A 15,022-nucleotide genomic window follows, 5' to 3' on the forward strand; every position below is an offset into this window, starting at 1 on the left:
GAAAGGTAGCAGAATAAAACAGTCACTAGTATGGCAATATGTAAAAATGTGGATGTGTAACTGATGTGATTCTGCAATCTGTATATGGGGTAAAAATGGGAGTTCATAACCCACACTTGAATCAAATGTATGAAATATGATATGTCAAGAGCTTTGTAATGTTTTGAACAACCAATAATAATAAAAGAAAGAAGGAAAGAAAGAAAGCAGCACTTTAGCTAGTGCAGAAACATAAAATAATAATAATAATAATTATAGTATATTATTTGAAGTAGTACTTGCAGTGTAGAGAAAGAACCTTAAAACGGTGTATCTTCATTTCTCTAAGAGCTTCTAAGACCCTTGGCATCTCTAGAATGATTGTTCTTTTATATGCAAATGAGATGATGGGTGGCTGGAGGGGGGCCCGCCTGGCTCAGGGGTTACTCCAGTTGAACTGGACTGACTGGGCTGCACAAAATAACCACACAAGAGACACAAATACCTTTTTCTTTGGGGTTGCTGTGATGGCTCCTCTGACCTTAAGGGTCCGCAGGAAGAGAGACAGTGAGAGCACTGGCTGACCCCTTTTATTGAGGAGAAGCTATTCAAATGAGGCAAGGGGTCAGGTTTCAGGGGGCTGAGTCTATCTTCATGATGTCCACTGTCAGCAGGTTGACTGACACCTGGGTAGGCCACACCCAAGGGCACAGTAAGAGAAGGGGACACACACAAGGCACTTCCATGGAAGATTCTATCCTAAACAGGGTAAGGGGTTATATTACAAAGGAACAGGTGAGCAGAGCTTCACCCATGGGGCTGTAGCAAGACACACCCACGCATGAGACACCGACCCTCAAACCCAAGAAGAGTGGGTAACTGAGCGCCTCAGCACGCAGCCGGGCAGTGTGACCCAGTCACGTGCAAGGTTGGTCTCCCACAGGGGCCTCTTCAAGGCTTCAAGATGAGGGCAAGTGACCAAAAAGATAAATGTGACTAGTTTGAACTTTCAGTCCCATCCTCCTACCTCTCAGGAAGGAAGAAAGGCTAGAGATTGAGTTACCCACTGGTAGCCAAGAATATTATCAATCGTGTCTTCTTAATGAAGCCTCCAGAAAAAGTCCTAAAATTCAGGGTTCAGAGAGCTAGGTTGTTCAGCACATCCATATGCTGAGGGGCTGGGACACTCCAACCCCTTTTAGGGACTATGGCTCCTATGCTCAGGATACTTCTAGGTCTCACTCCATGATATCCTTTCTAACAAAATACAAAATTTAAGTAAAGTGCTTCCTTCTGAGAAGTGTCTGTGAGACCTTATGGCAAATTACTGAGCCTTAAAGGAATTGTGTGAACCCCTAATTTGTAGTCAAATCGAACAAAATGTTGGGTACCCTGGGTATTCAAAACTTGGAACCAGCAACTGAAATGGGGGCAGTTTAGGAACTGAGGCCTTTACTTTTGGGTCTTGCTAGCTGAGGTTGTATCAAAACTGAAAATAAACGACAGGACACCAGATGATGCCCAGAGAGAGAGAATTGGCGGGTGTGGAAAAGAAAATAAATGAACAAATAGCCACACATCTGTTGTCAGAAGTGTTATGAGTAAAGACAGCTTTTCTTTATCATCAAAGAAGGAACATGGATGTCAAATAAGCACTTGAAAAGATCCTAACACCATTAGTCATTAGAAAAATGTAATGAAGGCCACAAAAGAGAAATATCTACACGTGCATTTAAATAGCTATTATTTAAAACAAAGGGGGAAAAAACAACCCTCTGATAATACCCAACACTGACAAGGATACAACTGGAACTTTCACACTTTGCTGGTGGTGGTGAAAAATCATATAGCAACTTACACTGCTATTGGCAATTTCTTATAAACAGATACTTAATATATGACCCCATAATCCTACTTCTAGGTATTTTATCCCTCAAAATAAAAATCTATGTTCACCAAAAAATAACAACAACAACAACAAAAACACCCTACAAATGAATGTTCATAATGACTTTACTTGTAATCAAGAAAAACTGAAAATAGCCCCAAGTGTCTCTCAGCTGGGAACCAATCAACAAGCTGACACATCTATGTCATGCAACACTGGTCAGCAATAAGAGAAACACATGAAACAATAGGAGTGAATCTTAAATGCTATGTGAAAGAAGCCATATTTAAAATGCTACCTGCTATATTATTCCTCTTATATGACCTTCTGGAAAATGCAGGGCTGTTGGGACATAAAGCATATCAATGGCTGATGGGGGCTGTAGATGGAGAAGCTGACTACAGAACACAGGGACTTCTGGGAATGCTGAGACATTTCCTGATTTCTTGATTGTGGCAGTAGTTTTGAAACTATTATATTTTCTGTTTGTTCAGAAAGCTCAGACTTATACCCTCAAATGAATATACTACACTGCATATAAACTATAGCTGCATTTTTTTAAGTGAAAGGGGGAAAAAAAATCAACATTTTCAAGAATCTTCTAGCTATCTCATTTAAGAATAAACTAGGCTTTCTTAAATCTTTCTAATATACATTGGCCACCTTTCCTCTCTACCAAAAATATGCTGATATTGATTTCCATGAAAATAAAAATGACTATTATATTACAGCAAGGTCCAAAATGAAACTTTACTATCAAATTCTTATAAGCATTCCCAGTGTCTATATTCTACAGAATGGGTTAGACATTGTTTTTCCAGAGATAGACTTTGGTATCTATCAACTCTTTACTAAAAAACTGGAAATTCAACAGGCTGTAAAAGAAAAACATGACAAAATTGTCTAAATTTATATTCCATCTTAGGGCTTCTTTCTTATTTTTAATAAGATGTATTTTCATAAAAGAAAAGTGAGAGAGAAAGAGAATAGCGTCAATAAGACAAGATGGATACTGTGTTCATCTATCAAAACTAAGTAAGAATTGGGCACAGAGGTGCACACTTGGAATCCCTACTACACAAGAGGCTGAGGCAGGAGGATCACAAGTTCAAGGACAGCCTCAGCATCTAAGAAACTTAGGGGAGACCATGTCTCAAAATAAAACATAAAAGGGGCTAGGGATATAGCTCAGTGGCAAATTGCCCTGGGTTCAATTGCCAGTATCCAAAAAAAAAAAAAAAAGGAAAGAAAAAGAAAACAACCCAACAAACTAAGCAAGATATTAAAAAATAATTAGATACATCATAGAAAGTACACTTTAATTTCAACTCCAAATGTCTAGAATTTTCTCATAGTTGTTTACTCTGGGTAATGCAATGAAAATTTTTTAAATTAAAAGGTTCTACTTTTTCAAAGAAGTTAATATAAATAAAAATAAAAAGGCTTTTGCAAAAGTCTTTGACAATGAATCAGAATTCATTTAACAACTATACACTAATTGTAGTATTACTTAGGTACTATTTGAGCATTGCTTAGTAACCAACAGGAACAAACTAAAACTAAGAGATATAATACACTTTTTTAAAAAAAATATATTTACCTCAAAGCCAAGTCTATCCTTTTCTTTCCAAAAACAAAAATGTGTCACTTTCTTATCCCAAAATTCATCTGGCTTCACAACACAAACAAGGGACACCTCAGCTGGAACAACATTCTGTAAAATACAGAAAAATAAATGTAAATTACACATGTAAAATGAGTAAATTACTAAACTTTCAAATTACTAGATAATCATGAATATGCTAAGAGACTTTGAAAAAGAATTAAAATAATAAAGTAGAAGTAATACTCCAAACTTTAAAACATAAATGGCAATGCAAACAGGAAAGACAAGTTAGCCAGAAAAGATTTCAAACAATATTAAACAGATAGTAAATTTTTTTGTGTGTGTCTTCTTCAATCTCTCTACTAGGAATATGCTTAAATTGCAAGACTTAATTTTTAGCTGAGAAATTATTTAAATGGTCTTTCTGTTATATGAAAAAAGCATTTCTAATACTACCATCCTGAAGAATTTCTTCATAAGATATAAATGAATTTTCTCACAAAATAAATGGTCTTATCAGTCAATACAGAGAAAAGGTTGAGATTCTACATGATTATTACTTGAAGAAGACGACAAAGAACTAACTAAGCTTTGATGGAATTCAATTTCACATTCACTAGATAGGGTTATTCTTTATTACCTCAAGAATGGAAATTAACATTTATTGACCTAAATATTGCACACATATTTTATCAGGAAGTCCTGTATAACCTAACTTTAAAATACATCTTAAACCATTCCTACCAACTGTAATGCCAATATCCCCAAACCAGCCGGCTTCTGAAATATCCTACTAACAGACCTTACTTCTTGACATTCTGTCATTCTCAAAATAGAAATTCAAATCCCTTTCCAGGGCCACTGAGGTCCTCCCAGCTTAGTCTCTGTTGATTTCTGGGTTACTCCTCTATAACAGCCATACCTTCTCCTGGAATATAGGCCTGTCTCCACCTTAGGACTTTCCCTGAGACTTTAGATCATGCTGCTGGTAAATAATCCTTGGCAAGCATAAAGCCAAGGGCTGGTGCTCAGGCTGCACCAATTTCTAGTTTTAAGTTATTTATAATTCTTGGACCTCAATTGACCTTTGAAGATAAAGAACCTGCTCTGCAACATTGTGAAGCTAAAATTAAATGAGATAATTTATACAGAAGCTTAACACAGCACCTGAACCAAATTAAGCATTGAAACTGTTAACTAAAAACTAAAAATATCACTTTGTTCCCACCCCTCAAATACCTTTTTCCCAATTATCCTAAATACATGCTAAAACATTGAGACTCTTTCTACTTGGTTATCACTTAAACTTTTAAATTATATTTCTTTCACAAAACCTTAAAGCAACTACCAATTATTTCTCCAATTCATTTAGAATTCTTGATTTTTCTTTCAATATCACTGGTATTCACCTAACTCAATGTTCACTATCCTAGGTTACTGGCAAATTATATTTTCCCCAAACTGGCCTGGTTATCAACTTCCTTCACTGAATTTGCTTCATTTTTGAGCTATCACTAAGTCACAATCCCTTCCAGAAATCATTTTTCATTTGTTCTCATTAAATTAGATAATACCTGTTATTTAACTCAAAGTTTACCATCTCCAGAGCCCTTTTAAGGAAGGCCAGATCCATGAGAACAATCTACCTTCTTCAATCCCTCAGATGTTTTATTTTTCCATTTCATATTACCATATTTTCAATCTACTATAGTAAGATACCTACTACATGCCAGAGTTAGCAGAAATATTCTGTGAGGAACACAGTTAATATAAAACACAAGACTACAGTCAGTTCTCAAGCAATTCATAACTTAAAGTTAATTTTGACCTGTTGAAGTCCCTGAGGACACAGCTGTTAAGTAAATTTCTTCTGGGCTATGAGTGACTACTAAGATCATCATGAATCCTGAAGGCTTTGGAGGAAAAGGGGGGCCAGAATGGAAATACATACCAGAGTCACTGAGAGACCTCTTCAGGCTAAACTTACCCAGGCTTGCTTCCAACTGTGGCACAAGCTGGAAGCACAGGGGCATGATGAGATCAGCAGCCTACCTGCCAGCTCCCTGGAATTCTCCTGGTGCTCACCTGCACACCCGAGAGCCATGACTGCCTTGTTTAAATGACTTGAACGTGACATATTATCTTCACGTATTTACAAATGTGTACTATGGGGCTGAGATTTACTTTACTCATAAATTCAAACATATAAAAATTGAATTCCAACAATCCAATAGTGACATATACATTTTCAGAGTTCGGTCACTGCCAAGAAGTCTGAGCATGGTCCAATAAATTGAATACATTTGTCATTTTCATCATGATTTGTTGTGTATAAAATAAAAAGATTTTCTGATAAACAAACAAAAAAATGACTCACCTGTAGCATTAAGACGACTGTTTTCACCACATTCCACTGTGATTTTCTTCCATCCACTATCACAGTAAATCCTCTAGCCTTACATTTTTCACTGAAATGAAACAAAATTATAACGTATTAAAATGAGCTCTGGATTTTATTCTTCATAATTCTAAATAAAGAAGGTAAAAAATTTTAATAATATAGGGGATTGAATTTACCTTACTTGATTTGGCCTTCATTATCAATAAACAAAATTCTTCACAATTTTCAGAAGCAATTTTTTTTAATTCCAGGAAAGTTAATTTACAAGTTAATGTTGAAAGAAAATTACTCTAAAATCCTGAAAAGTTAATGTCTTAAAAAGTGATGAAATCAAAGCAACATTCAAGCAGTCTCACTAGCTCTCAATTTGTTCATTTGTACAATGGAATCCTGGCAAAGTAGGCAACTACTGATTGTCAAGTGCTTATGTACTTCTTGTCTCTCCTTCCTAATGAAATACAAGATTTGCAAAGTAATAGTTTAAAACAGGAAGAAAATAAGAATGTCATTAAACCTTGGAACCTGGCTTGTTGGTATTCTTTTGGGGAAATTTAATATGATGAAATAGAATTTGCTATACAAAATAATTCAAAGCTTGAATACACCAAATCTGGTCCATCTCTGCTCTTTCTCATTCAGCTACCTGACAAATAAAATACTTAATTGTGGAAAAATAGGTTGAACATGTGCCTCCTCTCTCTCTCTTCCTTTTTTTTTGTACCAGGGATTGAACCCAGGGCATTCTACCACTGAGACACATTCCCAGCCCTTTTTATTTTGAGACAGGGTTTCACTGGGTTGCTTGGAGCCTCACTAATTTGCTAAGGCTGGCCTCAAACATACAATCCTTCTCTGCCTCAACCTCCCAAGTTGCTGGAATCATAGACATGCCACCGCTCCCGGCATGTTACTGCTATATATTATATCCAATTATTCAAATATGTAGTCTACCCTCATATAGCACAACTTCTGTATGGAAAAACTCCATCCAAAAGACAAAATTACATAACCACTACTACTACTACTTTACTTATCAACTTTATGCAAGCATCAATTGCCCTTACTCCAATACAGAGAAAGAACCTGCAACCTTGCTTAGCAGAGAAGAACTGGAGAGTGAAAGCTGTCCCCACCAAAAGTTCTCTCAATCACCTATACTGTAGAAAAGGTAAACAGCAGACCTTTTTCTAGAATTTAAATCCAACAGTCTGGGAGAGTTCACTGGTCCTCCCCGTTCCCTCCAAGCATTTATGTGAGTCCCGAGAGGGTCCTTGGAGAAACAAGTCCAGCTGTACTGAGAAACAGTAAGACCTCAAAAATGCTGCTAAAAACTCAGAGGGAGAATAGGCTCTTCTGTAGGTAGAGAGAGAAGCCGAGCTTCCAAAGTAGAGAGAAGTGCTCGAGGAGGCAAAATGAAGTCTTCACATAAAAATTTGCACATAAATGCTCAGAGTAGCATGATTTATGACAGTCAAAAAGCAGAAACAATCCAAATGTCTAATAACTGATAAACGGGGGGAATACAATAAAATTGTATTCGTTCATAAGAAAGAAGGACTGATACGACAATCTATCTACAGCATAGATATACCTTGAAAATATGCCAAGTAAAAGAAACCAGATGAAAAAGGCCACATGTTGTGAGATTCCACTTAAATGAAATGTGTATAACAGGCAAATCCACAGAGATAGAAGGTAGATTAGTGACTGACAGAAGCCAAAGTGGAGAGTGATTGCAAATGTGTAAAAAATTCTCTGGACAGAGGAAAATAAGCTGGAATTAGTGTGATAGTTGCACAATCCTGTGATTATTATACTAAAATCTACTGAATTGTATATTTTATGAAAAGGGTGATTTTCATATATGAATTAAATCTCAACTTAAAGAAAATTTAAGTACTCAATTTTCGAACTGGCATTACAAAATAAAGTATCTACCAGGTGTTCTTGGAGACAAAAAAGGTGACACAACACACTGATTAGTGGATTAGCAACAGCATATAATGACTTGAGGAGGGAAGCGAACCCCACACCAAATTACTATGTTCAGGCTCAGGCAAGGAGGAAATTCCTGGAGTTCCCCCAACAACTAGGTATCTAGAAAGACCACCATGCCTGGGCTGAGATACAAGCCCCAGAATGATCATCCTAGACAGGGCGGCTGGCTGCTGAGTTGTCTCTGGAGAGGTAGCAACAACTCAGGGCCTCCCCCAACGCACTACCACAGAGCTGGCCAGCACAGGGCCTTTCCACCAAAAATGTGCCAGTCCCAGAATTTGATAGTTTCTTGTCATCAGCCTCTACATCTCTGAGAAGCAAGTTACACAACCATTTTGTTAAATGTTTTACAAAACATTTTAAGCCTGAAAGCAAACTATAAATTAATCTGTACATTAAGACTAAGTAATGAAGCTTGCAAATACCATCTGTAGTGATCTTGAATAAAACACATAAATTTATCTTTTAACATACTATAAATACCTTTAATCATAATTTTCTCACATTTTACTAAGTTAACAGATAATGAAAATACACAAAATCCAAAGATATTATTTCAAAATTGCAAGATGAAGTCGTCTTTCAAATTTTTGAAAGGAAATTGTTTGTTGCTGACTTCATTCCTTCAAGTGGAGTGATGGTTTAAACATTTAACAACATATTTAATTTAGAAGCATGTTATGCCTTTAAAAAAGGCATGTTGCAGAACCTTAATAAATTATTACATTACTACTAGCGTGTTTATAACTTTTACAGTAGTAAAAGAAAAAACACCTAGGACCCTGCCTCTTCATGCCTACTCCAGTGGAGCCTCTCAAAGGTGACACGGCCAAGTTTAAAACAGCTCTGTAAAAGAAGTGAGGCTCCTTAATAAGCTCACTCACTTCTGATGAAGAAAGGGATGGTTGAGAGACTCCCTGGGCTCAGTATCCTACTGCACTCCACTAATTTCTTCAGCTACAAACGAGAGCACCTTCTCCTACATTCACAGAATTCCGCTTCTGCCCACATAACAGCACTAACTTCACTTATGCTTTTATTATAATTACTTGCTTTCAACTCATCTTCATTAGGTAACATGCTTCCAGAGAAAAGAATAATGTCTTAGTAATACTTGAGCAACTTCTAACATGGTGCTTTAACTTTAGAGAGCCTTTAAATTTTTTTCAGATGATGCGTGTTACACAACTTCTGAGTCTGACCTCTTCCTTCTCATTCAGAGCTGAAGCTCTGACTGTGGCCCACATGATCCTCCATGACTGACTCCAGCCTTTCCTTCTGACCACAGGCCAGCATTCTGCTTCTCTCTCATACTACTCCAGCCACATTCGCCTCCGAGCTGTTTCCACAACATACTAGACTTGCTCCTGCCTCAGAGCCTTTGCATACTCTGCTCCCTCTGTTTTGTTTTTGTTTTGGGTGCTAGGGATTAAACCCAGGAGCACTTTACCCCTGGGCTACATCCCCAGTGGTAAAGTTCTTTTTTTTTTTTGAGACAGGGTCTTGCTAAGTTGCTGAAGTCCTCAACAAATTGCTGAGGCTTCCCTCAAACTTGGGATTCTCCTGCCTCAGTCTCCTGAGTCACTGGAATTACAGGTGTATGCCACCATCCCCAGCCTTCTCCCTCAGTTTTAAATGGTCTTTCATCAGACACATGTAGAGCCCCTCACTTCAATCAGCTCTAGTAAAATGTTATCTTTGTAAACTATCACCACATACCCCCTGTACTCCATCAGTCTCCTGATTATGTTTTGCTTTCATAACTCAGGAGTGTCAAAAACTCTGTGCCTGTGTGTATTATGTCTGTCTGACCTACAGGATGTGCTGACTATGGGGTCTGCTTTGTTCACCCACTACCTCAGCACCTAGAACGAGGAAAAGCTCCCAGTAGGCTCTCATGTATTTACTGAGTGACAAGATTTATGTCCTTAATGTCTCTGTGATTTTCTGCACATCATTAAACCTCTTTATTCTGATGTTTCTTTTTTAATTTATTTACTCTAATTTGTGATATACAACAGCAGGATGTAATTCAATTCATAGAACACATATAGAGCACAATTTTTCATGTCTCTGGTTGTACACACCATTTATGTCTTCATAAATGTACCTAGGGTAATGATATCCATCTCATTCTACTGTCTTTCTTACACCTTTACCCCTTTACCCCCTCCTTTCCACTCCCTCCCCTTTGCCCTATCTAAAGTTCTTCCATTCCTCCCATGCCCCCACCCCATCCCCACTATGTATTAGTATCCTCATATAAGAGAAGATATTGGGCATTTGTATTTTGGGGATTAGCTTACTACACTGAGCACGATATTCTCCAACTCCATCCATTTACCTGTAAATGCCATGCTTTTATTCTCTTTTAATGCTGAGTAATATTCCATTGTGTATATATACCACAGTTTCTTTATCCATTCATCCATTGAAGGGCATCTAGGTTGGTTCCACAGTTTAGCTATTGTGAATTGTGCTGCTATAAGCATTGATGTGGCTATGTCACTATAGAATGCTGTTTTTAAGTCCTTTGGGAATAAACCAAGGAATGGGATAGCTGGGTCAAATGGTGGTTCCATTCCAAGTTTTCCAAGGAATCACCATGCTACTTTCCAGATTGGCTGCATCAATTTGCAGTTCCACCAGCAATGTATGAGTGTGCCTTTCTCCCCACATCCTTGACAACACTTAATGTCATTTGTATTCTTAATAGCTACCATTCTGACTGGCATGAGATGATTCTTAGAGTAGTTTTAATTTGCATTTCTCTAATTGCTAGAGATGTTGAACTTTTTTTCATACATTTGTTGATTGATTATATATCATCTTCTGAGAAGTGTCTGTTCAGTTCCTCATCCCATTTATTGATTGGGTTATTTGATTTTTTGGTGTTAAGATTTTGGAGCTCTTTATATATCCTAGAAATGCTCTATCTGATGTGTGAGGGGTAAAAATTTGCTCCCATTCTGTAGGCTCTCTATTTACTTCACCGATTGTTTCTTTTGCTAAGAAGCTTTTCAGTTTGAATCCGTCCCATTTATTGATTCTTGATTTTACTTCTTGCACTATGGGTTTCTTATTAATAAAGGTGGGGCCTAATCTGACATAATGAAGATTTGGGCCTGCTGTTTTCTTCTATTAGGCACAGGGGCTCTGTTTAATTCCTAGGTCCTTGATCTACTTTGAGTTGAGTTTTGTGCATGGTGAGAGATAGGGGCTTAATTTCATTTTGTTGCATATGGATTTCCAGTTTTCCCAGCACCATTTGTTGAAGAGGCTATCCTTTCTCCAATATAGGTTTTTGGCGCCTTTATCTAATATGAGATAACTGTATTTCTATGGGTTTGTCTCTATGTCCTCTACTCTGAACCGTCAACACCCATAAATCAAAGGCATTTCTGTACATCAGTGACAAATCCTCTGAAAGATAAATTAGGAAAATTATCCCCACTTACAATAGGCTCAAAAAATAAAATAAAATACTTGGGAATCAACTTAATGAAAGAGGTAAAAGACCTCTACAATGACAATTACAGAATGCTAAAGAGAGAAATTAAAGAAGACCTTAAAGATAGAAAGATCTCCCTTGTTCTTGAAGAGACAGAATTAATATTGTCAAAATGACCTTACTACCAAAAGCACTATACAGATTTAATGGAATTCCAATCAAAATCCTAATGACATTCCTCATAGAAATAGAAAAAGCAGCCATGAGATTCATCTGATGTTTCTTTTATAACAATTTTTTCTATAATTAGTTTAAAAAAAGGATTTAAAATCAAAACGTGAATTTTTAAAAATTTAAAACTTGAGAAAAATAGGTAGCTTTAACAGATGGTGAATTTCTATCAAATATACTCTAGGCAAGAACTTGGGAACATTTCTATAGAGAGGATTTACGTGGTTAGACTGCATGATTACTAAGCATTTTCTAACCCTGATGTTCCACAATTCTCTAATTGGAAGGTCAAGAAATGCCCTTTGAGCTAAAAGACACTATGATTTTAAATATTACTGAATATACTATACTGTTGAAATAAAAAGTTAAAGTGAATTAAAAAGATGTTCAATATATCTTTCATAATGCTATACTCAGAGTTATTTTCATATGACAATTAGAGTTGTCACAGATCCAGGTTTTACATGAACATACCAGAAGTTAGCCACAGATATGCAGAGGGATCCTAGCATGGTGTTGAGAAGCACAGCCATGGAGCTGGACCGCTGGGTTCAGACTCCATCACTGGCCCTGTGGGCCACATGCTTTTGGTGGAGCCACCTAAGCTGCTTGTCCCTCTGGGCCTCAGTTCCCTCAAATGTGGCATGGGAATGAGGATGATAGTGTTTGTCTTATAGGGAGTTATAAGAATTAAATGAGGAAATACTACCCATTACACTTCCTTAATTGTGGGACAATCTTTCTGTATCTGGCCTCCAATCATCATCCATTGTGGGGCCTATTCTGAATTTAGTTCTAAAAAAATTTGGTAAGACAAACTCAAACAAATACTCAACTCAAACTTCTATGTGTTTGTTTAGTTATCCCAACAAATGTGAGATGCTCAGTGTTAGGGTTTGGATATGAAGTACCCCCCCCCCACAAGGCTCAAGGGTTCACTTGTAATCCCAGTGGCTCGGGAGGCTGAGACAGGAGGCTCATGAGTTCGAAGCCAGCCTCAGCAAAAGTGAGGTGCTGAGCAACTCAGTGAGACGCTGTCTGTAAATAAAGTACAAAACAGAACTGGGGATGTGGCTCAGTGGTTGAGTACCCCTGAGTTCAATCCCTGGTAGCCAAAAAGACCAAAAAAAAAAAAAAAGACTCAAGGGTTAAGGCTTGATTACCAATGCAGCAATATTCAAAGGTGGGGCTTTTGGCATGAGGACTCTGACCTCATGGGTTGATGACAACTGAATGACTACCTGGAGGAAGAGGGAGCAAGTGCCTGAGCATGTGCCTCCTGGCTATCATGGGCTGAGCAGCACCCCAACACCATATCCTATCAACGTACCATCACAAGTCACCTGTTGTCTTCTGAATCTCAGCCTCGATGCTGGAGGAAAACCCAGCAAGTTTGTCCAAACAAGTACGCAGGTCTCTAATCCTTCCTCAGGCATTTTTCAAAAGTAATCTAAACTATAAATAGTTTTTGCTTTTCATCTGAATTTCCAAACCAGACTTCATGTAAGAGGCATGTATACTGTATAATAGTCATCTGAAGTACAAAGAGGTTTTGGATGAGTGTCAGGAATCATAGATTCTAGACCCAGCTCTACTACTAACTGGCTGTGTGATCCTGGACAAGTAACCCTGACCTCTAAGTTTCAATCCCCTCAACCATAAAATAAGGAAGGTGGTTCTGACGTTCTCCAAATTCCCTGAAACAGTTAACCTTCTACAAACCCATCTATGAGTACTTTTACCATAATCTGTGAGCTGTAACTCCAGCAAATCTCAGTTACCTAAAAAAGAAATTTGTTACCTAATGGTAAACAATATAAATCAAACATCAGCAGTCCAAAGGACTATAAGGTTATTCAATATGAACACACAACTTTGGGGCCTGATAATTTCCTCTCCAGAAAGTGAAAAAAAAATTAAATTTTTAATTTAAGTCTTCTCCAATACAGAAAAAAAATAATCAGCAATATAATCACTAAACTATTGAAATTTTTTCCCAGATATAGTTTTAACCTGTACTCTTAAAGATGGTTTTAAATAAAATAAGTTATTATGTCAATAAAATGCAGATACAGGATAAGAAAAAAGAGAATTGTCTACTGTGACTAAAACATTTTAAATTCACCATCTAGAGCTTAAGGGCATATATATAGATTGGTTTCTTTTTCTGCCTCTAGATTTCACTCACACAAACCTGTGATCACTGTCATGCTTTACTGCTGAGTCTTGCAAATCTAGCTGCATATTAGAATTATATGGGAAGCTTAAAGGATTAAAGAAAAATTCTACTGAGCATACCTTCCAATAGCAATTGGGTCAGAATCTCTGGAAGCGGACCTGAGGCATCAGAATTTTTTTTTAAATATCCCCAAATGATTCTATCATGTGGTCAACACTTTAGTCCCCCAAATATCAACTGTCAGAGAGGAAGTTTGGAGGGTTTGTTTTTGTTTTTGCTGTTGAAGTGATGGGTATACTCAAGCAAATAGGAAGGTGTAAGTTTTGTCTTCACTGAAGAATTGACATTTAAAAGTTCAAAGACCTATGGATTCATACATGAACTTTTTTGAACATTATTTTCTAAAAACAAAAATATTTTGAAAATTCCTAGTAGCCTTCACTCAATATATTATAATCCTATAGTTTCATTTATATCCATACAGTAAAACAGTGACCTAAATAAAAGATGACATCCACTAAATTAACTTCTTCATTTCTGCTAATGTTCCAAGGGGCATAATGACTCTTAATTGTTTAAACACTGGTAGTACATACATTTTAGAAATCTGTATATAGTAAGTGCATGAAAAGCATAAAGTAAGTATTTAATTGCTGTGTGGTCATAACTTACTGATTCTACTGTTTAAATGTAATTTCATTGCTAATTAAAGCAAGTAAGATAGCAAATTATACTTCAACAATAGCAGGAACCAATTGTAAATGAATAAAAACATTGAGATATAAGAAAAGACACCTTTACAGTCACCTTGGAATGCTGAGCAGGTAGTCCAAAGTGACACTCAGCTCATCCATATTTGTTTGTTCAAGGCATAATGGAATTGTCAGAATGAGGCCACTTCGTCGGTCCTTTCCTCCTATAAAGAAAAAAAAAGATACAAATGTAACATATAATAAGCCAGGTGCAGTGGCACACCCCTATAATCCCATGGACTTGAGAGGCTGAGGTAGGAGGATTCCAAGTTTGAGGCCAGTCTCAGCAACTTAAATGAGGCCTAAGTAACTTAGTGACATGGTGTCTCAAAATATAAAAAGGGCTGGGGATGAGCTCAGTGAAAAAGCACTCCTGAGTTCAATCTCTAGTACCAAAAAAGAAAAAAAGAATAAATCTAAGACATGATAGGTATTAAGGCATCTAATAAATAATACATAATACATATCTAAATCCAATGTTATCAAAACAATTACAAGGTTAAGACATAATTTTAAAAATATCTAATGACTATTTGT

General features: G+C 36.9%; 1 protein-coding gene across 3 annotated transcripts in view; it reads right to left on the reverse strand.

The window, feature by feature from the left end:
- Positions 1 to 15,022, reverse strand: part of Sestd1 (SEC14 and spectrin domain containing 1) — a 119,982-nt gene that overhangs the window by 64,659 nt on the left and 40,301 nt on the right. For 2 of the 3 annotated variants that reach the window (XM_015481111.2, XM_048808101.1), the window contains exons 3-5: positions 14,541 to 14,649; positions 5,851 to 5,941; positions 3,468 to 3,581 (exon numbers count right to left, since the gene is read on the reverse strand). In XM_015481111.2, coding sequence (XP_015336597.2) covers positions 3,468 to 3,581; positions 5,851 to 5,941; positions 14,541 to 14,649 — 314 coding nt within the window. Of the gene's footprint in view, positions 1 to 3,467; positions 3,582 to 5,850; positions 5,942 to 14,528; positions 14,650 to 15,022 lie in introns of those variants that run through there. The other variant, XM_048808100.1, reaches the window with a different exon arrangement.

This window comes from Marmota marmota, unplaced genomic scaffold, assembly GCF_001458135.2.
Source record: "Marmota marmota marmota unplaced genomic scaffold, marMar, whole genome shotgun sequence".
In the NCBI taxonomy this organism is placed as follows: Eukaryota; Metazoa; Chordata; class Mammalia; order Rodentia; family Sciuridae; genus Marmota; species Marmota marmota.